At 38.3% G+C, this 24,797-nt stretch overlaps 1 protein-coding gene across 2 annotated transcripts in view; it reads right to left on the reverse strand.

Annotated features, from left to right (window-relative positions):
• Positions 1 to 1,400: 1,400 nt before the first annotated feature.
• Positions 1,401 to 24,797, reverse strand: part of LOC119745916 (serine/threonine-protein phosphatase 2A 56 kDa regulatory subunit alpha isoform-like) — a 60,265-nt gene continuing 36,868 nt past the window's right edge. For both annotated transcript variants that reach the window (XM_038222593.1, XM_038222594.1), the window contains exons 3-13: positions 23,675 to 23,776; positions 21,863 to 21,955; positions 18,384 to 18,514; positions 17,945 to 18,004; positions 16,436 to 16,544; positions 13,205 to 13,258; positions 11,234 to 11,284; positions 9,393 to 9,512; positions 7,976 to 8,103; positions 7,174 to 7,275; positions 1,401 to 6,106 (exon numbers count right to left, since the gene is read on the reverse strand). In XM_038222593.1, the coding sequence (XP_038078521.1) occupies positions 6,010 to 6,106; positions 7,174 to 7,275; positions 7,976 to 8,103; positions 9,393 to 9,512; positions 11,234 to 11,284; positions 13,205 to 13,258; positions 16,436 to 16,544; positions 17,945 to 18,004; positions 18,384 to 18,514; positions 21,863 to 21,955; positions 23,675 to 23,776 (1,047 nt within the window). In that variant the 3' untranslated portion in view covers positions 1,401 to 6,009. The remainder of the gene's footprint in view (positions 6,107 to 7,173; positions 7,276 to 7,975; positions 8,104 to 9,392; positions 9,513 to 11,233; positions 11,285 to 13,204; positions 13,259 to 16,435; positions 16,545 to 17,944; positions 18,005 to 18,383; positions 18,515 to 21,862; positions 21,956 to 23,674; positions 23,777 to 24,797) is intronic.

The following is a 24,797-nucleotide window of genomic DNA, read 5'->3' on the forward strand; positions in this document are numbered from 1 at the left end:
TGTGCGTGTTCTACAAACACGCACATGAATTCAAAATGTCTGCGCGCCCAGGATGGCTTCAAAGCATCTCGCGCGCAAGAATGAGGAGTTAGCGATCTAGTAATGTAATATAGCTTTATGGGTGAAACTCAAATATGGCACAGGAATGCATCTTTAACAGAAGAGAAATGACATTGTATATATTTGAGAACCTTTGACCATATGCACTTGGACCGTCTCAGTTCTTGGGGTAAAAAGCCTCCGAGACAGTTTACAGTTCCTTGCACAGCTTAGTTTCCTAAGAGATACAAAATCAAGTATCTGAGAAAAGCAAACACGAAATCTCCATGGAAAATCTGACTTTTTCATATGTAAACTTTGTGGTTTAATTTTTTTTTCTTTTTTAAGTGTAAGAAAAGAAAAACCCGTTGTTATTTTCATTCATTTAATGTGTGTCAGAGTTGTAACAGAGTCAACCAGAAGTTTATCACAAGTCAGTCACTTATCAAACCACAACTGAGGTCGCAAGCTAGGCCAGAAGTAAAAGAGGATCAACAATAACAAAGGAATGCCTTTGTTAGAGTTTATCTGAGTAGCTTGTGACTCGAGATTGGAATACTTGATCGATTTGTGATCACATGCGATAATTCATGATGACTTGATTATGTACCAGCTTGAAAACAAGATATTGTTTAAAAACTTGTCAGACACAAAATGTGAAAATCACATTGATTTTTCTGTTTGCCAGTAATTTATGTTTATATAAAGAAATGTACAAGTGCTTTTACATTTGTTTAAAAATAAAATCTGATAACTGAAGGAATAAAAAAAGCATTGCACTGCTAGTCTGTCACAATTTTTTATTTTTATTTTTTTTGGGGGGGGGGAATCATTGACGATACCAACATTTTTATTAAATGACCATTATTATTTGCCCGAGTGTCCACCCCAAACAACGAAGCTTGGGTCAGAATTTTTTTCTGGGAAGGAGAATAACAATTTCTGAAAGTTTTAGAGGGACCTCCAATGACAACAGTGCGACCTTTTGCTGCAATCTGTGATGAGTATTTGAACAAAGTAATTTTTTTCCCCAATAATTACACTTTTCTTGAAAATGAAAGCACACTAGGTGCCAGGATTTCACAGGATGCTTGAAAATATTATTCACTTACAGTCCAGCTATGTATTTCATAATAATTTGGTAGTTTTTTTTTATGTTTGCAAATGTTGTAGACTTTTAAATCAATTGAAATCTGAGTGACTTTTTTGAGGAAAGCTACACCCGTATGAAATTTGGGACCATGATTATCAAATTTTTGGACCAAAGTCAGCTGATACAATGTACCAGCACAGAAGATTTTAATTAACATAATAGACAGACACATCGCAAACTGAAATTACAACGCTTCAAACAAAAAAAATTACTTTTTCAGAATTCCTGAACTTGTGGGATTGGAGAGTCAGGTCTCCAATTCAATCATTTATTATTCGTAATTTCCATCTTATAACAAGAGGTATTGTACAGAACAGAATATCGATCCTCTTCAAAATTAAAAAAATGGAAACAAAGAAACGAAGCATGCAGTGGACCATGTGGCTACAGGTAGTACAGGTTCAACTGACATCACACAGCAAGCTCATCTAATGGGATTGCTAAACGTTGCCATCTTAAACCCATACAGAAGGAGGAGGTTTTACCCAGAATACACTTCTTGTAATCAAATACATGTATTTTCTCATGTACGGCTCTCACAATAAAAAAAAAATTCATGTAAATGTTACATAATCGAATACACGTTATGTACTTTAAAATACACTAAAGATGAGAAATGTTACAACGGGATCAAGTATTTTTTATTCGAAGATTACGAAGAAAGACAGTGCATAGTCTGTATTGGTTTATGATGGCACTTTACTATGCTGTGATTGGTTATGATGGATGAGAGAAGCAATGCGATTGGCCAGCTGCTACCTCCATTATATAGTGACAACTCAAAATCTCTAACACACTTAACTTACATAATTTATCATTTTTCTTTTTTAATATATCAATCATTTATCAATTTTACATGTGTATTAATACTCAAAGGAGCCAGCCCAATATCCAGGTAGACAATGAAACAATGATACAATGCAATGATTTCAAAAAATGGATGAATGCTATAAGTTCCCTCGGTTTTTTTTTTCAACTAAGAAATATGTGCAACCATTTCAGCTTTTTGTTAATTTTTTCTCCATTTTTTTTTTACGTAATGCACAGACATTTACACATTTACAGATCTCGTTAATGAAAAACCATGCTACAATGGCCAATCTTTTCATCTTAATAACAAAAAAAAAGCAAATCAAAGGTATGATCACAGATGTGCAATGTATGTAATTTTTTCTTTTTAAAACGTTCAACTCCACCAAGCTTGACTCCAATCTCTTGATAGGTTTTATTTTTGTATAAAACATGTATTTAGTAAGCCTAAGTAGTTCTACAATTCATTTCTGTTATCTCAATAAAACTATTATCCTCTGATGTGGAGATTCCATACTGCTATATACTCAGCATTTATTTACAAGTAATTTTTTTTATATGGATAGCTCTGCCTGCATCAGTTCATCTGGTACAAATAACAAGTTATGTCGTTGGTATCGATCGAACAGTCTAACAGAAGACCACCCAAAAATAAAACGCTCAAACCGCTGACCAAGTTTCTCACGTGTGAGCAATACACATATTACCCATTTGGTGTCTTCTAGGAACCAGACATTGTTAAAAATTGATATCACCACTGGCGGCCATTTTATTTGTGGTGCCCATTACTTGTTCCTGTAGGAAACGGACTGCAAGTGCCCTTTTTCTGAGAATATTGAAACATTCACAGAATGTGGTGTACACTTACATGAGATAAAAAACTTGTCAAGTTGTGAAGTTCTTGTTATGAAGAACTAAAGACATAAAAGTATACAATGATATCGCTAATGATAGTAGTATCTCAAATATGAGTACGCGAGTTCACAGAGGTTTAAGGAGTCCAACCACTAAAATTCTCATTATTACTTTGTAAAATGCAACCATGTAAAAATGTAAAATTAAACAGTGGTCACACACAATCGTTCATGTTTCCAATACGAAATCAACCCAATCATAGGATTGGTTATAAACGAGATACAAAAGAACACAAATCAAAGGTAACATGGACAAACTTTTTTTTTTTTAAATCCGGTCTTGACTTTTTTAAGGTTAGTGACGACCAAAAGGAATCCTCATTTGTGTTCTGGTGAGTGTTTTTTGCAGGCAAGCTCTCAACTTTAGAATACATATGAAAAGTGTACTGTGTGCTATTGACAGCACTGTACAGTACTTACAAAATTAAGCATTTTTATATTGTTTTGTCTTCTTCAGCTACTTGGGTTTGGAGGAAAAATGTATCTTTAGGTAACAGGCTCAGACTCGAGTACACATTCTCTCACGCAAACAACCCTACAGGAATCACACCAATAGCTTTTGGGGGTTTTTGGTTCGAGTGCAACCGAGTATATAAAAAATTGGTCGTCTGTGGACCAACTGGTTCAACACAAAATTATCAGCAACATTCAGATTCGGTATCTCTGAAACGATACAATATTACAAAACACCAATCTTATCTTCACTTTTCTTTCAGTTATTATAATTTTTTTTTTTACTTTTTCAATTTTTGCCTGTTAAATATTATATAAACATGTACACAATTTTTTTTTTATCATAGTATTGCCCCAAAGATATAATTTTTTTACAAGTAATCAATTCGAAATATTTGGTTTGGACTGCATATTGTGTGTTACGCTCCGCCGACTGTCACTATTTTTTTACTCTACAGGTTTTATCTGGCATTTCGCAGGTCAGCCATACATAATTATTCACAGACCATGAAAGGAAATCTGAAGGGACCGGGGATTACAAGGGGTCATCTGATCATATCTGGCTTGCGAAGTCACTGACAAAAGCTCCAGGCCGAGTTTTGCATCAAAGATCTTCGTAAGGACAGCACAATGCAGGAGCTGCCATGAACAAAGTTTCCCCTGTTTTTTGTTTTCTTAAAACCTTAAAATCATTTTTTTTTAAAGCAAGATTGTAAATGTACATTATTCTGAGAGTTATTCACTGCACCAAATGGTACGAACAAGACTTCATGTGTACCGAAGACGTTCCCTAACATCCTTGAAACGCGTACAACACAAGAATCCAAGTTCAAATACAATTAATTCTCGACTACATTTATAAAAAAAAAAGTTATTTGTTTGAAATACTGCTGTTGGTAACCAGCTCCCATTGGTGTGTGTGCAATTGTAACAATTGTATGCATATCTAACATTTTACAATGACTCGGGGGACCGGTCGTTTGGCGTCCTGAATCATCCAATCAGATCTGACATTAAAAAATCTGGGTAAATGCCCAATACATGTTTTATGGTTTATGGGGTCTCTGATATTCTAGTGAAACAAACCTTTCCAGTATTCCATTGTAAGTTTTACCGTTTGTTGAAACTTTGGGAGAATTCTCCTTTCTACACATTACAAAAACAAAACAAAAGAAGAAAGGAAACAAGATAGCGCCACAAAACTGTTTACTGAATACTTCGACTTATACAATCATAAAAAGAACTGCTTAAAAGAGTGGTGAAGAAAACACGCACAACCACTCTCTTCTTTCTTCAATCCAAGTCATTCAACAACTCTTCATTTCACAATGTACAATAATTTTCCTGGTTTTTTTGTATTTTCAGTGAAGACAAGGGTTAGTTTGTAATAAAAACAATTCCCAATCTGATTCAATATTACAGTTGTATCCAGCTTTCCGCCGTGTTCGTGCATTTGATTGGTTGTAAGTACAGAGGCCCTAAACAACTGACTCGAGCCGAATAAAACATCTCACATACTCAACACTCATTCGCTTGCTCAAACGCTCACTCCTTACTCACGTTTCAAGCACAACACATTTTCACAATTACATTTACAAACATTGGAACATTCTATTGCCTCGTTCACAGTTAAAATCATTTGCAATTGTTTTCCAAGTTCCGGCTTGCATTACCAGAGCGGCCCTTACTGCCAAAGATTTCAAGGGGGGGGGGGGGGAAAGAACCTGCGATATTATTTGAATATTAAAAGGAAGCCTATAAAAGACAAACAGAACTCTCTTAGAAGGGAGGAAATCACAGGTAAGCTAGGGGTTCTTATTTAAATGTTCACTATTACACCAGCATTTCTCTCATGAATACCATGACCGAGTGAAACCGTAGCAGCTGAGGGAATGCCGTGGTTAGATGAGACCAAACCTCAAAAAGTGTCTGGAAAGTCTCAAGGTAACATCACGATAACCTCAAAGCAACATCAAGATAACATCAAGATAACTGCAAGGGAACATCAAGATAACCTCAAGGTAACCGCCAGGTAATCTCCAGCAGTCTTAAGGTAACTGTAATGTAGCAACAAGGTAACCTTAAAGTAACCTAAAGGTAACCTTGGGGCTACCCTAAAAGTAACAGCAAGGTAACCTCATGCTGACCTCGAGGAAACCTCAAGACAAACCCAATGTGACATCAACATATCTTCTCCATAAAAAGAGAAGTCACCTAGCGTCCTCGAGGCAATCTCAAGGCAATCACAAGTTAACTTCAGGATGACCTCAAAGTGACCTCAAGGTAACCTTAAAGCAACCTTAAATCATCCACAAAGTGCCTGTAAGACAATCCTGATGCTTCCACAAGAACACTCAATATCAGCTTAAGATGGTGTTTAAGCAACAAATTCTTAATTTTCTGTAAAAAACAAGGGAGGTTACTTCGTATGCGACATTTTCTCTGTGATGCTGATAATTAGTCTTTTATTAAAAAAAAAAGAAAAAAAGATGCAAGCATCACACACAAAAAAACACTTTGGCAGTCAACTGCCAAACAATGATGTGATTCGCCTGAGCTGAGCTGAAGTCGAGCTGAGCTGAGTTGCTGCCGGCCGACAGGCTAGGGGGGTTGGCTTGCCGCTGGAAGGGTGAAAGCCTTTTACTTGGCGTTGCTGGTTTTATTAGCAGCATTATTCATCTCTAGCTTGCTCAGGCGCTTCCATAATTCGTCTCGTTCTTTCTCTTTCTTCTTCTCCCTGTAGAACAAGAAAGGAATGACTGGATTAGTCGGCAGTTCATAGTTATCATTAATTCACTGTTCTTATGAGGGCATCCCTTTATTATTCTTTGGTTCTCACTTCCGACCGATCCTATTATTGGCGCTTGATTCAAGGAAGAAACAACTTTTTGATTACCCCCGATCCCGCCCAACCCCTACCAACAAAACAAATTAATGAAAAAGAAAACGGAATATCAAATTCAGGCAATCAGGCTCTGTGTAATTTGAAAAGCTGTGGAAAATAACATCCGATTTTACTGAAAGCAGAGCGAATAGTAACCACTGCAATCCAAGAAGAGGGTGTTGCCTCTTATATCAGGAGTCTACATGTATAGTACACATGTACCGTACCGTTACCGTTATGTCATGGCTGCCACTACAGTCAAACATTAGTGAGCTGCATGATGCAGACATAATGTAATTACATTTTGCAAAGAGGGCTTTATGATTTTGTTCAGTGACACCTACTCATGATCATCTCAATGCAATAAACAAAAACATGAGACAATACGCACTTGGCATCATCTAATTTAGCCATCTGTAACGATGCGACTGCAGTTTTTTTCCTTTACATTTTCATGTTTTGTCGACGGAACGACCCTACTTCAGAGTAAACAAAATATGAGAACCGTAGAAATGAAACGGGATACCCAATGGAAATGTTTTTGCCTCCAGGGAGCAATTATAAACACTCTACACTCAGTACTCTCCGAGACTTTTGCAAGAAAACTTCCCCAGTTTACTCGGTGGGACTCGAACCCACAACCTCCCCTTTACAAGTGCAGACATACATGTATTACTATCGAATGTTCATATTGGACTAGGAATGGGTTCGAAACCCACCTAAGTATGAAAGCTTGCGATTTTATCTCCTGCAAGCTCTCTGACAACCCTGAGTATACAGTACTATTCCTGAAGCAAAAAATCCTCCGAAATCTTCTTTTTGAGGGGGGGGGGGGGGGGGTTGAGGGAAGGGGGGGTTGGGGGAAGGGAGGGGGATTTTGCAGGATGTGGGAGGCAGTATAAGTGTAGAGGCAGTCTTACTTTTGCCTTTCTGCTTTGTAACCAGATGTTAGATCATCAAACAGCTTGCTGTTCATTTCCATAAATGTCTTGAGTACATTGTAGACAAGAGCAACTATAGTCCTGAAAGATTAAAAGAAAAACACCACAATTAATTTAAGAATTAACAGAATTGTCATTTTATTATTGTCATCAACTTATAATATTTTCAGTCAGTTGACAATTGCAATGCTTTCTTTTCTTTCACAGAGCCCAATTATTGCCCCTGACTGGGTAAGTCCAGTCAGGACAACAAATGAATGCAAAATATAGGACGTTAGATCCTTCACATGGTGCCCGGATGTACTGTAAAATCTCGCAGTGTTTGAGGCCAACTTGCAAGCTCTATGGGCTCCGTGCGCTAACAAAAGAGGGCGCCCTTTTACCTAGCAAGGACGTCCCATGGGCGGGACATTTAGCTGGTTGACGCGCACCGTTCCTTGTGTGTGACGCACGTACACCAGGGGATTTGTACTACGAACATGCAGTGGTACGTACGGCCGCGCGTCGCGGCAAATTGCAGTCAGGCAAATGGCGTCGGTCGGTCACCCCCAACTGTTCTTTCTTTGCCGGTGAGGGGGTACTTGTTAACGGAGCGGATTCACATGAGCATTCAATACTCCTTCAACATAAAAGGGTTGCCTAAATGCCGCTTGCCTCAAATTCAAGAGCCAGTGTGACCTGTGTGCGGGACTTCAATTTTACCCACTAATTTTGTCTATGCACATGGACAGAAAAAACAAAACAACAGAAAAGAAACGAAAAGGAAAAGAGAACTGCTTACTGGTTCCAGTGTTCCTTTGATATCCTATATAGGCTGGGGAACATGATGGGCATTACGCTTTCTGAATTCTCCTCAATCAGACTCAATACATATTCGTTATTCCAGAAGTAAAGCGCCCTCTCTGCTACCTGTAAGACAATGAGGAAACAAAACGATAATGACACATGAAATGTAATTGTAAAGTTGGGATTATTTTAAGATTTGGGACTATTTATTTCTCATTTTAACCCTCCTGATATCTGAACAGTCACAGGCAGTCCAAAAATGAATCTCTTCCTGTGCCATGCTTTTTACACAGTCTAGTCACCAACAGTCAGATCATACATTCAAGCAAGCATTGTGACTAGTCAAATTGGGTCAACAGACTTTTATAAAAGCATGCAAGTGGTAGGCACAGCTGCCTTATCAATCACCTACAGTCAAAGCATAGCTATATCAAGTTACGTAAACAGTCACAGCCATTCAATCATACTTTATGTAGGCAGGGAGCTCTTAACTGTTGAAACTGTTGATTGATTTTGACTTAAAGGACAACTTGGCACAGAATGTACAAGTATGTTAGACCCTACAACAGTTACACAAACAAATATCATATTATCATTAAATAAATTGCACACAAGTTTCATGACTTTCATGAGTGCCCCAAGAACACAGACATTGGCAAACTTGGAGACTGTCCACATAGCTGGATAGCTCAGTTGGTACAGTGCTGGTATGGCACTCCAGAGGTTACTGGTTTGAATCCAACATCAGCCAATTTTCATTTGTTCAACAAAAAATTGATTTGAAGTCGGTTTCTCCTTTGGTTTTATTATTTGATCCCCACCAAATTTTAATTCATATCTTTGACCATTCAAGCATTTCCTGTTACATGTCAAGTTCAATTTGAATATTTTTCACCAACAAAAGAAATGAAAAGTGTGTGCAACCAAACCTCAGAACGGGTATTAAGCCTTATTACATAAGCATTCTTTGGGGCAAGCAATTTTTTTTGGGGGGGGGGGGTAATGGCAAGGAAATGGTGACGGGAAAAGAAACAAAAGACAACCGAACAGGTGTGTCCCATACACGGGACTCTCGAAAGTGGTAAAAAAGGGCCCTCTCTTGTTGGCGCACAGAGTCCATATTGAAGGAGAAAGACCTATTTCTCTGAATTCGGCAATTCAAGCCTTTAATTGATACACAAAGTTAACACAGCTTTCTCCAAATTCAACGGTTCAATGAGTATAAATAATCTGGAACCAAGTTCAAGCTGCTTAGAAAATGTATCAAAGGGAACCAGTCAAGAGCAATGGACACAACGTGCAATTTCGATTTGTAACCTGCTTTGCTAAGCAGCCGTATGTTTGTGCTTAGTCCATGACATTGGCCTCAACAGCCCTCAGTAAGGGTGAACATTTTCTCTTTGTGTACTCACCTGAAAGTGGGGACTTGCAACACACCTGGCAAGCTGTTTGAACAACACCTCCTGGATCTTGACAAACTGGGAGGGTTCTATCACGTCCAAGATCTCCTCAATCTCACCCAGGAACATGACCTGGCAGAAATGGTCAGAAGGTCACAATTTAATCTACAGCGGGACCTTTGTCAGAAAAACCCAGATGCCACACATGTTGACTAATTGAAACAAATAATAGTGGCATGTTCATGTAGGTGGCATGTACATGTACATTTATGTTCACTGTTTAATTGACACACAATTACTAATATGGAATGCTTAATATCCAAAGCATTTTCTACATGTGACAGGTTTTGACCATTTTTCTCAACCGAACTTACATGTACCACAAAATGCAACAAGCATAAACAGGTATCATTCCGGGAAAGCCATCCACGTATATCTGAACTTATATCTGTATCATTTGTTGCTAAAAAAAAATAACTGATAGGCATGTCGGCCATCTGTACACATAAATTAATTCATTGGTTGTGCTTATATGCAGATTTCATAAAGCCTACATGCACAGGACTCTAATATCCCCAGTACCTGACTATTCACAGAGTTCGGTACGAGCTCAGCGATGCATACATGTACTTCTATGGATCACTTTACTGTCTAATTTTATTTGTTCACGTTGTCTACTTTATGAATGATTTAGGCTCAGCAAAAACAACTGAACAAAATTCTATCCACTTCCCCTGCCGTGCCTTTTACACAGGCTAGTCACCAACAGTCAGATCATATTTGGGGCAAACACTCTGACAATCAAATTCAGTCAACAGATAAAAGCAGGCAACTGGTAGGCACAGCTGCCTAAAATTCAATATATCCTACAGTCCAAGCATATCTGTATTAAGTTACATAAACAGCCACAGCCATTCAATCCTGCTCTATACAGGCTGGGAGTTCTTAACTGTTCAAAACAGTCACTTGATTGATTTGGACTGAAAGGACAACTTGGCACAGAATCTACGTTTGCAAAGGAGGGTTAGTGTGCAAGACCACAATTTGTTTGGAGGTGTCTGTGGCTGTTTCAGCACGCCACAGCTTAAATATGTGTTGTCACCCAGCAAATTAAGCAACGCTTATCCATCCAGGTGGGAAAGAGATCTATAGTTCCACGTCCAATCTAAAAAAGAAAAGGGGGAGTTGGGCTAAGCCAGCATGAGATCGGAGGGATAATATTTGGTTTCAAAGGAAAAAAAGCGTGGGCTCCGATGGCTTAACAGGGAAAGCCTACGCCAGCAGTCTGGCTACTGTTTCAAGCCCTTGGGGGGTATTTCAATACAGTAAGCTGCATTCTTGCCTAGTCTACAGTTTCAACCAAGCAACCTTTAGCATTCACTGTGTTTCCCTTCGGTGATCATGTAGGTTTCTTTCCATTGCGTAACCTAAGTTATTTATACATGTACAGCCCTCAATACATTAAATTACCATCGCAGCCCATTGAAGATATATCATTAAAAGGAATAGATTTTAATTATTACAAGAAACGTCATGTTGAATCACCAAACAAAACAAAATGAAATAACAGCCCCCCCAAAAATGATCATTAAACTTTACCAAGATAATGTAGAAATGGGAAGTTCTATTACAAAATTGCAGGAATAGATTTTAATTATTACAAGAAACGTCATGTTGAATCACCAAACAAAACAAAAATAAAATAACAGCCCCCACAAAAATGATCATTAAACTTTACCAAGATAATGTAGAAATGGGAAGTTCTATTACAAAATTGCAGCAAAGGAATTTTAATAAAAGGAAAACTCAAGAATGTGTTCTTTGTTTGCATAAATAAATGCTGAAAGACTTACTTCTTTTTGACTACAAGTTTTCGGCCAGTATTTCAACAGCCCTTTTGTGACCTGTATGAAAACAAAGCAAAAAAACAAAGACATTAAACATGAGATTAAGTGCAGTTTTGAAGAAGGGTGTGATTCTTCTGAAAATGTTCCGTAAAAATGAGGACAGGGCAAGACAGATATGGGCTGGGGGAGGGGGGGGGGAGGGGGAGACTAATATTCCAAGCTAGCTAAAAAAGCATGACCTGAAGATATTAAAGAAACGAGCACTATCATATGGGGCACTTATGAACAATTTCCAAGTGACATCACTTCTTCCAAGCCTTCAATTTTGTCTCAAATCTCTTTCAAAGGTTCAACAATGCACTCAACATGGCTCATAAACAGGAAAGGCACTCTCAAAACGTAGCGAAAAATGCATTAGCAATGACGTGCACCATACGGTATGTAGCCTAGATTTGCACAGATTATTAACATTTGCATTGATAACAAATCCACAAGTATATCAGTTGGGAGTCAATGACTCGCCCTACTTTCTGTGTTTCTTAGGGTTGATGATTGCTTGCAATAAATAGTGTGCAGCTAGTGATGTCATCTACAGAAAATTACAAAATGTCATCACACTTTTTATACACGAGGGTCTTGTCCGTAAATTCGGGACATAGCTGTTACGTGTTTACTCATCTGTAGATGAAATATGAAGTGTCACCTGATGTTAACAGATAGTTAACGTTATGGCTTGTAATGAATAAATAATTTACAATGCTTAAAAGCAATTAAATGTTAAACAGCACATCATTTTAAAGGGAATGGGTTTGAACACGTATAAAGTGTCATTTTTAATGTTTCCCTCAAAACAAATCGCTGAGAACAAAACAGACAATTCCTTAATTGTAGAGTCCATCATTTGTGTAGTTTTTTCGATTGAGGCAACAAAAGTGCTCAAAATCTAAGGAAGTGCGCTTAACAACAAACTTGATGAAGTTCTAGCTCAGTGAATGCTTCATATTCCAAGAAAACAATATTCTAGGATCACAATTTCAATGTAAAAGTTGCCGAGTCATGTTTTGAATTTACGTCCCAAATCAGTGTCTGGCACACGTTCTCATTCAGCCAATTGCAGCTATGCGATGTCACGCACTGAACCAACAAATTGTAGCAACCGACGCACGCGCGCGCACCTGTCGAATAACTAATGGAAATTTCCAAAAATGCGTTTTTAGACACATCTTTGGAAAACGACCTTCTTTTATTGTTTTCTTAAAAATGACAGCATGCCAGAAAGAACACTTTCACAGGGAGTTTAGTGCCATTACCATCTTTAAACCAAGTAAGCTTTTTAACAATCATTTTGTCAGTTACTTTTTGGATAGCTGCAAATGGCATACTCTACCTTTAAATGTATTACATGTATCAGTAATGTCAAACTATTGTAAGCTGGTCTCATCAGACACACTATAGTGGCTGCCGACTTGGTTTTTTTTCTTCAAATAAACCAAAATAATAATAATAATAATAAAAAAAGGTTTTTTGGGAATTCTTGATTAAAGTGTTACTGCTATTCTGAGGAATCTACCGGTACAAATGGACACCAAATTGTACAATGCGTGGCATTTAACATCCATCTACAGAAATAAATATGTCAACATATGTGATGCGATCAAGCTAAATGAGTCGTTTGTCGACCCTGGCCACTTTTTCTTTTACACTTTTGAAAAGAGCACAATCTCAGCATTACTGCTGTGAAAACCGCATGCTGATACCATCTTGAGTTCAAAAATTATGGAAGTCGGAACACCAAGAGATGTGATGAAGTGATGTGATGAAGTGGCCCTATTTTGGCCTGAATCTCCAAATGAAAGTTCTTGACAAACGACTCATTTAGCTTGATTGCATCACATATTACAAAAACACCATGCATGTACACATGTAGATAAACCAAGATGCTCTCTTATTAGAGCGCATGAGAAAACAATCACTTACTTGCTCTGTGAGTGTAGCATCTTTCTCTAAGAACTGCACTACACAGTACGCCAACTGTAGAAGACAACAAAGGCAAAAAAAATATTAAAATGACGTTATTACAAGGGGCAATCTCCTAGGGTTGTACATGTAGAAGGGGAGAGGAGAGTAATAATAAACAATAATGATAATAATACGATTTTCATAAGATTAAATGCATGACTAAGGACAACTCCAGAAGACAGAAGAGTTAAATGAAAGGTAATGGAGAGACCAGATAAGTTTTGAATTTACCCTTAAAATTGTCTAGAGACTTGATGGTGTGAATTTTGTGTGGTATGGAATTCAAGTATCGGGGATCAGAAACTCAGAAGGCCCTGTCCACTGCCCTTTTGGAGTGCACATGAAACTCTTAGGTTATGGCTAGAGCACTGCAGCTGGGTACGTTAAGGTTGAGTGATCCCATTATTAAAGTATTGCAGCATTGTAAAGCACACCAAGGCAATCATGGAGAAAACTTCAAACTACTTTTTGTAATATTTGTCCATGTGAAAAATGTTCCAAGGGGTTTGTTAGATAAGCACTTCCCTATGACAAAAAGTGTTTAACTTCAAAATTTTGTTAACAAACCCAAATCTGCACAATTTAAAAAAAAAAAGTTTTTTTTCCAGCATTTTATAGATTCTGAACAACTGTACAACTCGGCCACTGTCGCTTAACTGAAATTTCATAGGTTGATGCTGTAGAGATAGTGTGCCGTGTTGATCTTACATGTAAATACCGTTGAATACTGCCGGATTAAGTACGAAAAATGCCAAGGGAAATAGGATTAATGGTTTCAGTTTTCAGGTGAAATGGCTTTTTTAACTGCATATTTCGATAGGCAATTTGCATTTTGAATACATACATACATGCATGTCCAAACAATAAGGATAATTTGTTGCGTGGATGTACATGTTTTGTACATGTTATTGTACATGTAGTTTAGCAGACAACGCCATCCCCCAAAATTTCATGCACAAATATCAGACAGCACAATCAGACACCGCATAAACTTGACTGTCCGGGTGTTCGAAAACCTGACATAAAAATGCCTGATTCCATTTGAAATGGAAAAGACAGGTTCAGATTTTGTGTTTTCATACATCATGTACATGTACATACATGAAATGTAATATGTACAGTGCATGCAGCCTGCTATGCATGGTCTAACCTATTGAAAGCCCCACAATGATACACCCAAAATCATCATGAGCAGGGATTATCAGCCATTATTGCAGCTCCGCAATCCTATGCAATCATCTTGTAGATACCCAACTTGCCCCCGAAGCATTCAGAAGACCTGGCTTGCATACATATGAAGAGCTTGCATACAACGGGAGTACAGCCCCATACAAGTTGCGTATAAATATCCACTAGATTGCCCTAAGGCACGGTCAGAAATGCTAAATAAATTATGAATTCTTTTACAGAACCCCCCCCCCCTTGTATGTCTCTGAAGTGCCAGTCCTAGTGGGAATGGAGTAGCCAATGCCCTTTATGCTCATGCCTTTTTTTATTTAATGAAAGCTGTGCTTAATAGTCCGTTTTATTGGAGACAGGAGCCAAATGAAAATATATTGCTCGGGGTCTTGTAATTATGCTTTATTTCATATCGACATCCGTCAGGTTTTTTGTACCATCGAGTACTGACTGCATTCAATACGGAGTTTCTTCTGAGCAACATTTATTAATTTAATTGGTCAATGTGTTCTTCCTATAAAAGGAAAACGCCAAGTGCTCCATTCAACACTGCAAAGTCATGTACAATATATACAGGTACATCATTTACAAATTGTGACCTTCCCCTGGCAAAATGTACCGCTTCTATTCAGCATTTAGACTTGCTTTTGCACAGGAGGGGAAATCCTTCTCCATGCATCCAAATTGCATCATTTTCGTTATCAAAATATTTCATTCTTACTGCATAATTATGTTGCCGAATTTCCTGTGTGAATTTCAATACCATCAATCATCGCTGGCTTTCATTGTGGATATATGCATGTGCACAGCAGGATTGGATGTTTTTCAGTCTGGCATAAAAATCAGTCAGATAAATGTGCAAATATGCAGCAAGGGTTACGGAACTAAATCTGAAATATTTTATACAATAAAAAAAAGTCCACACCAAAGTTGGAGAATTAAACTGACGGGTGCAGTCCAAAAATTTTCAGACATTTTTATGTTTACATGTACTTCCGAAGAAATATTTTTCATGCTGGCATGAACAATTTTTTTCTGCGTGTATCCTCTGGATTATTTATCCCACTTAATACCGCTAGTTTACAACCAGTTTTTTCCCCCACATATGCAATTGTTTACAACTTGTGTATCATTTAGCCCATTGGAAATTATGTATATGAACATCAGGTATCAACTTTCACTAGCATTTTTACACAGAAATACATGTACAACATGCAGTAAATTTACGAGTGCAGCTTGAGGTAGCGTTGCAGCGACGTCAATCACATGTCTGGTCGACAGTAACTCACAAGTCCTTTCACTAGTCCTGTCTCAACTGAATGCTTTTTGAAACATTTACATATCTGAATAGCTTGTGACTGACTTGGGCTTGTGATACCTTGTGATGGACTTGTGATGGACTTGTGATGGACCTGTGATAGACTTGTAATGGACCTGTGATGGGCTTGTGATGGAGTTTGATGAACTTTTTTTTTGGGGGGGGGGGGGGGCAACGGGGCCATGCCACCCCCACCCCCAAAATAAAAACCCACGGAACCCAATTCTTTTATTTTTTAAAGTGACGTCGCAAAAACAGGCAGCCACTGCATACACCACCATCTTTTGCTAAATATAATTGGTTAAAGTGGTCATAAATTGCCTCGGATCGCACCACAGAGCATCTAGAATCCACCAATTTTCTGGGGCCCTTAAGCGGGCCCCAAACCCCACGCCGTAAATTTTTTAATAAATTTTTTTTGGGGGGAACAAAATTTTGTTTGGCCCCTCTCCAAAATTGTGCTAGACTTGCGACAGGACTTGTGATGGACTTGTGATGGCAATGTGATTGAGTTGTGACAGAGTTGTGATAGAGTTGTGATAGAGTTGTGATGGACTTGTGATGGACTTGTGATGGACTTGTGATGGACTTGTGATGGACTTGTGATGGACTTGTGATGGACTTGTGAGGACTTGTGATAGAGTTGTGATGGACTCGGCTAAGACGCCTGCTTTAAGGAGCTACTATCTCACCTGCGCATGATAAAGGCTGAGGCATTTGACCTTATGTAGAGGGATGAGAACCTTGATGAGAAACTGCTTGTGCTCATTCTTCAAGGGCAGCGCAAACCCATTGATTATACTGCAGAGGAGAAGGGAGGAAAATCAGGGGGAAGGGTCAAGAACAAATAATTAATGTAAGACGCACGAAGATCAGACACAACCATAAAAGATGGCAGATTTATGAAATGTCTATTATGGCAGTGCCTTTACTCATCATAACACTTGGTTCAACATGACAATATTCAGGATTGGCTTTCACTCATTTCTTGAATAAGTGGAATCTAATGAGTTGTATTGTTGTTCTAACAGGGTTCATTAGATTTTAATTGCTGCTGTAATCGAAATTAGAAAAAAAGTAGTGAAATGCAAATTGTGCTGTTGGTCTTTCATGTAACAGAAAAGGTATCTAAGAAATCAATTACTAAGAAAAACAGGGTCTTGGCCAAACTTGTGACCTGAGCAGTGTCTCACACTAAGTTAGTTTTCATTGATTTTTCTTTCGCGTCCTTTTTCCTGAAATGATTACCGATGCATACAAGGTCCCTCGGACAATGCGAGAGTACAGGGTGATGTGCAAGCATCACTGCCATCATGTCGCATGTCGGATCACGGTAGCCACTTATTTGATCATATGCCGGCTATGCTTGTCTCAAATGCCCCCCCCCCCCACCCCCTAAGATTCGTGTCAATTCCTCTGGGAAGTTTTCTTTCATACGCAGGGAATTTAATTTGATGCGACAGGGAACGAGGCAAGCTTGCCCCGTATTCCTAAGCTTCAGATGGGGAGAATCCAGCATCATTTCTAGCAGGGACAGCAGACTGAAGACAGCACTGTTTGCAGAAGGATATCACATTTTTTTGAGGTTGTAGTCATTGGGAGGACCTTATTTGTTTTGGGCATGGATCAAATGCCAAGCTGACAATGCAACATGAAACATTGATTTGGACTGTTGGATTTATTTAACAAACTGTAGCCTATAAATCTGTAACAAAAAAGACTACACAAGAACATTACAAAATGTACATCATTCTTCCCCCCTTCTATGGAACATGCAATAACAATATCGAAGTACATTTGTAAGTGAGATAACAAGGCGGTTCACTGCAAGCCAGACGTGATGTCTCGAGGAGTAGCACTTAATACTCCATCAGTTGCAATTTGCAAGCAATTTCCCCCGGATTGATAATGCAATCACCAGCTTAGGATTTTCCCGTCCAAACTTCATGGCAAATTACGGTGTCAAAAGTGCACAGCTAGCTGAGTGGCCTTAACGAAAGGGGGACCCCGAAAAACCTCATGAACTACATGTGCATGGCTGGGTGTGTACACTGTACGTTTCCCTTAGTGTTACTGCCACACACGAATCTGTGCAAACATGGTCGACGCACTGACTGGGTTTACTCAATCGGAAATTCACATTAGACACGTTTGTATTACGGTGCGGGATCGGATACAGATTGTGGCTGACCCATGCTTACCTGCCAAGGATTTCTAGTAATTCTCCTACTCCATTAAAGTGTTCCGTTTCATAAATAAACCTGCGGAAGAAAAAAAACAAGTAAGAGCAGGAACACAAGATAAATATCTCCGAGTGTTGGAAGGAATGATACGTTATTACTTTAGCATGTCTCATACACAAATATTTTATGCGCATGTGTCAAGAATGTGGAGGACGTACCGATTCCAATTTTATAGCTCTGCTTATGATTATCATTTGTTGCTTACAACACTACCGGTACCATCAAAAATTCTGTGCTCAGGAAAAAACAGTTCTCTTTACAAAAAAAAATACAAAAGAAAGCAAAAATTAAAGCAATTTGTTACAATGATTTGGGCATCAACCCCAAAGATTTATCATCTTATATCATCTTATATCTTATAGGTTATAATCAAAACTTAGCTCCCGCTCTCACTCACCTGAGGAAGATGTGGTTGATCTGTTTACGTATGAAGGCGCGCAGGCCCAGGAACTTGCCGTAAATGCGGTGAAGCACTGTCTTCAGGAAGTCTCTCTCGCGGGGATCTTCGCTGTCAAACAGCTCCAGTAGCTGCCGGGCACAAGCAGAATAAACAACGTAATAAAACTTTCAACTTATCTTTTCAATGTTCCTCCAACATATCTGAAGTAACATTCCTAATACAGTCTAGATATATTTCTGAACGTCTTAGATGTACATTTGTACATGTCTTTTTTTTTTCTTGTACAATGTGTATGACGAATTCTTGGCAGAATACAAGAAAGTTCAGGAAATGTTTCTCAGCGAAAAAAAAAATCATCTACATTACCGGGTATACATGTACCTTACCGGTAGCCCAGAGCAATTACATAATTATAACTACCACCATGAACGACATGTACACCGGGCTGTCAATTTCTCTCCATTGTAAACACAGCCTGTGTAGTAATGGATTCATTCCTGTACTTGATTCAATCAAAATGCATGAGATGATAAGGTATAGAGCGGCTACATGTACCGGTATATGTACATGTACTTACAATTGCAACCCCACCCCCAACCAGTCTACAAGTACGTATGCTAATTCAATACATTGGCTCGTCACATGCACATTCTTTCATTATGAATGACTTTCCCATGCGACATGAATGCATACACGGTACATGTACATGTATTCCTGAGATGCAAAAGCTGTTAAACCAACATGTCCTAAACTGAACACTTTGTTTGATGTGATCCATGGACAGCAAGGCTGAACACCATGTGAAAAAAAAGTTGCAGAGTTTACTTTCCACAAAGAAAATATGAAAACTCATAAAACTTGACAATACCGGTAGCAACAACAACCGAGACCAGTTTGACAATGGTATTAATTCCACACCTTGATTTGTTCATTGTTTTATCTGGGGAAATATACTCAAGTTACAATCGAGTATGTAAAACAGTCACTTGATTGATTTTGTCTGAAAGGACAACTTGACACAGAATGTACATGTATGTTTGCATACATGTACATGTAAGAGGGTTAATACACTAGATGTGCGTACAAAAAGAAAACTCACAAATACCCAGGCACTATGCTATGCGCTGGAGCAAAGTTTCTGTGAAAATTTCTTTAGTATATTTGTGAAAATTAAGAATTAAGAAACTCTTTAATTTAAACCCTTGGTACACATAGTTGGAGTCAAAAGTCACGTACGTTTATGGCCTGTATAATAACGTCATGTTTCATTTTTTTCAAAATAGTTTTGACAAATAATTTATGTTAAGTTATTAACTGGCTTCCACATGTCCATGCTGTACATGTACATTATGAACCAACATATATAAATTCCTCTGTATACATTTACTGTACATTTGCATCATAGGTGTTGGAGCACTGGCACTATATTGCAGACCTGTCCAACAGTGTAATCGACACAGAGAGCTCATTTTTAAACACACAGAAAGAAAGAAAAAAAGGCCACAGGGAGCATTTCCAAAGTTGATTTTGCCGCTGCGTTTATTTGAACGTGTAAGCAAACCAGGGGGGTCCGGACTCCACTGGCTTCCTGTGGTAACCTGCCCGGCAGCGCATCGCTATGGAGACGCAATTTCTGGAGCCCTGCTGCTGCACCCGAGTGATTAGGCAGGCCTAATTCAATAAAAGCGCAAATGTATCTAACGCTCATTTGTGCATGTTTCAAGCTCACACGTGTGCACTTTACCCCGTGGCCGTGTGGCTAATTGAGCAATGGCAGTGATAGGGGTACATGTACATAAAAACAAAAAAGCAAAGAGATGAAAAATGTGCCCAATAGGGTTAAAGAGTGGTTAGATTAGATTTTACGCTTTAGTGGAGCTTTAATTTCTTTTTAAGAGAACAAAATCAATATTGGATCAATAACATAATCAATCAAAATCAACCGTATTGTATTGCCGAGTGACAACTTCTCGAAAAGAAACCCTCATATGACCGTCGAGCTGGTAGTTTCCAAGACTACGATAAATTTTGAACATTGACGTATCCAGATGAAAAATTAAATTGCAAAATAATCACAGTTTTTTTCCATATACTTCAACCCACAGTTAAAATTCATTAAAATATCCTTAGAACTTTTTTTTTTAAATAATAAATTTACAGACTTCCAATCGGAAGTCTGTAAATTTATGGCTCTACCGGTACATACATGCTTTCTGCTGAGGTACCAAAATTTCCATCAGACAAACAAACCGGCATTTATATTGCTCAAATTGGCCCAGTGGTAATGTACAATGTAGATGTACCTTTTTGTGTGTGTCTTTGAAGCCTTTCATACATGTGAACAAGTATACGGACAATTCCGCTGTTCCACAAAGGTTACTAACACACATGTAATTCAAACATACTCTCAGAGGAACTCTTAAATTAGACGAGCTTTGTGCAAGGGGAACCACAATAATTCCCCGACGACCTGCCGGGGAGCCAAGCACAGGCACTGGAAATTATTGAATTCATTACAACCGTTACCTCCTGCAATGAATGCAGCATATAGGCTACCAGAATTTTAAGTTATGATGGGACACGTGCGATTCAAATTTTGCGGAAAAATCCAAAGCCAATTAAAACAAATAAACAATCCAAAAAACACTTTAAAAAGGTGTTATTTTTAACTTCTTTTTAATTCACTGGTTTACTCTTTATATAGTTTTGATGTCTTGTAAAAGGGTACATCACTAGGCTTACTATTAAGGAGGAAATAAAGTACATCGTGAACCAGAACTGATAATTTTCACTTTCGTTCTCCCAGGAAATTTGGTGGCTAAGACTGTTAGACAGTATCAGTTGGTATCCAAAACATGTCGGGGAAAGAATAACCAGAAGAGTCTCACCACATCATACTGTTATACCTTTGTCTGGTAACCTGACTGCAGCCATTAGCAAGGCTGATGGTCTGGGATTAGGAAGCAAACTAATTGGGAATTTGCAAGACTGTACGGGAACTTGCAACCAAGTGGTTAGCATGAATGGCTGCCAGTTTGGTCTGAACACCAACTCAAAATGGCAGATTATTGTGGCCAGCCATTTCAACTCTTGATGCCAGCTGACCTGTTGATAGTCAGGTCGATCTATTGACGTAGGGGTCAACCTAATTTAAATACCCAATGAATTTAAATACCCAATAAATACCCATACAGATACCGGTAGCTCAACCAATAAGATCTACAGGTACAAAATCCTGTCAAGGTATAAACCGTAGCAACCAATGAGATATCAGAAGCATGAGGCCGTTACTTGTCCTCATATGCACGCGTGTAATATGAGGTCAAGTCTCCAGTCTAGGCTGGCAGTAACTTACTGTACATGTACTTTTCCAATATGATGGATTTTTGCCCAATAGATGAGGGGCATTTGCTCATAAATATGCATGAGGTGTCAGAAGACGAATTACCTTCGGGACTGAAGCTACTAAACCTTACCTGCATAACAAATTTTTGGTCGATGAATTTCTTGGCTATGCTGGGCTGGAACTCGGGCGATTCCAGGAATCGTAGGAAAAATTCGTAGACAATCTGAATTGCAGTTGAAGGGGGATGGAGAGAAAAAAATGAAAAAAATAATAACCTTGAAATAAAATCGAATTCACATAATAATGTATCAAACAACATTTTACAAACACTGCACATGTAGGTTATGAATACATGTATTATGCATTTTATTGGTATTTATACTTTATATTTCAACACTTTTTCTTTTATGATGATATATTGTATCAGGCAAGCAAACAATGAAGATGCGTTTAGGCAAGGAGCAGTTTACACCTGTATTAAAAGACATGATCTTTTAAGAACTTTATCACTTTAAAAGTAACAATACAAAGTGTAAGGTTAGCGTTTCCACTATAATTTCTTCATGTTTGTTTAAAAAATGGGTAAGGAATTATTATAGACAAGGGTATGGACCCTGTGACGTTGTTTATAAATATCCATCCTCTACTGTCGGTGTGGATATGGAGTGTTTCCCACAACGGAAGCTTCCAATTCACACAGACTTCAAAGATGTCTGGTCACATGTCTGGTCACAGTACGTGCTGACAGACAATCCTAGAAACGACACCCAACACAACCTGTACGCTTGGAATGAAGTACCGTACAAGTACCCTGTACTGTGGCCATTCATACTCAGTATGAATGCAAATGAGAATGCGAAGTTGAATCTGTGACGTCAAGCACGAGCAACTGCACTGCAAATCACAATGATGAACACATTGAACTGAGGTGAATATTTAGCCGCAAATGTTCTCTGGCATCAAGTTCGCTTTCACATTCATTTAAGTATGAAGCAACCCTTTATACGTGTACATTCACTGTGGATAATTCACGTCTTTTCACATCAACCTCTGCAGGGCATAAATCAATTTAGACTCCAGAATTTACTGTTTATAATCTACCGCTGAGCAAAAAAGCTTTCAGACTTAGTGTGAGTGCATGCAGTGGCGCATCACCGATGGCCCTTTCCACTGTAGGAAATATTGATAAGGCTTAAATTTTCAATCTATTGAAATAATATCTGCAGGGATAGACATCAACAGAAATACATGTACGTGTTTCATTAAATGACACCCTTTTTTTTAGCAAATATGCCTACATGTATGTAACTCTCCTAGAATCTTGGCTACAAAAAAATGTACGTATTAAATTCTTGGTGAGCACAATCGTCAACAATGGGGTGGGAATGTACAGTACTTGGGGAAAAGAGAACAAACAACTTGATATTATCCTGCTTCATTTCTCAATTCCATGGAATGTACTTGGGGAAAAGAGAACATTAACAACTTGATATTATCCTGCTTCATTTCTCAATTCCATGTCACACTTTTGTACCCCGTTAGTGTGGAATGACCCAAAATTGGGTAGCTTTAGCGTGGCTGAAACACAGGGTCGAATAAGCCTAAGACAAAATGACGCCATGCTTTGTTTACATGCGCGCTTTCCTACCTGTATGGGAGCCTAGTGGGGACAATTTGATCTTGTCCCCACCTGGCTCCCATAGGAAAGTGCACATGTACATTGTAAACAAAACGTAATGTCATTAAGTCTTAGGTCTTTTTCATGGGGATGCTATCACAAAACGCGGCATAATTTTAAAAAAAATAAAAATATTTTTTTACTGTTTTCTAGTCTGAAATGAAGTACAATTTTGAAGAGAGCTTGATATCGTTAAAATACAACAGCAAATTTGTATGGGGCTCTAAAGCCCTAGCGATAGGGTCCTGAGCTTCAGTTCATTACCTGCAAATGCGGCCATGATGCCTCTAATGTAGGATCGTCCTCCTCAGGATCAAAGTCGGGATTTTCACTAGGTGGCAGTGTACGGAAGATATTACATGTTATCTGCAATCAAACAAAAACAATTAAATTCTTGGTGAAAAAAAATATATATTAATGGTTATTGATATACCGGAAGTGGTGGTGGAAATTAACAGAATTTTACATGATGTAGTTGTAATAGAAATGGCAAATTATATGTGTAATTGCATACGAAATGACAGTGAGAAAATATCTTAACCTTAACTCCCTAGGGGGTGTGCAAAATCATATTGAAATTGGAGGATTCAGGACTGTTAGGGCTACTGTCAGAAAAATACACGTACCGGTGTACATGTACACTATTGTTTTGTACATGTATGGGTATGTACATGTACCACATGTACAGTACTATATAACTTTGTGCACAGTCACAGTACTGTACAGGTACAAATGTACATGTATTTCAATGCAACCTTTTACATACATGTACATGTACATGTCATTCTATAAATTTGGGGTCCAAAGTGTGACATTTTTCCCGTCCCTGTTACCTTGGTACTTTGTAATTTGCCATTCAAGCATCATTAAAAGTGACTTCAAATGATTGTTTATTTGTTGGGTACATGCATGTACATTGTAGGTACTGTAGTTTGCTATTCATAATCACTCTTGGAGGATGACTGCAGTAAGGAGTGCATCAGAATTATACAATCATAGATGCCAGATGTAACAGGAACGGGAAAAAAAGTGGACCCCAAAATTATAGAATGACCCATATATAATCATGGTGATGTACATGTTCCTCACTGTGACATGTACATGTATACAATCTCAGCATTACAAAATGCAAACTCTACAATTTGACTAGGGCTACTTCGACTTTGTACATTTTGTACATCATTCATTTTATTGAAACGGGTTATTGCATCAAAGCATTCACACCTGTGATTATGAATTTCAGCAAACAATCAAGAGTGGATAATGTACAGGGCTAGTAGATTCCAGAATTGCGGGTTGCTAGGCAATTGCGTATGGAACGAACAATGTTACATCGCTTGTGCATACAATGTACATGTATGCACATGTACATGTGTACATGTAGATG

Source organism: Patiria miniata, unplaced genomic scaffold (genome assembly GCF_015706575.1).
Source record: "Patiria miniata isolate m_02_andy unplaced genomic scaffold, ASM1570657v1 HiC_scaffold_7, whole genome shotgun sequence".
Classification (NCBI taxonomy): Eukaryota; Metazoa; Echinodermata; class Asteroidea; order Valvatida; family Asterinidae; genus Patiria; species Patiria miniata.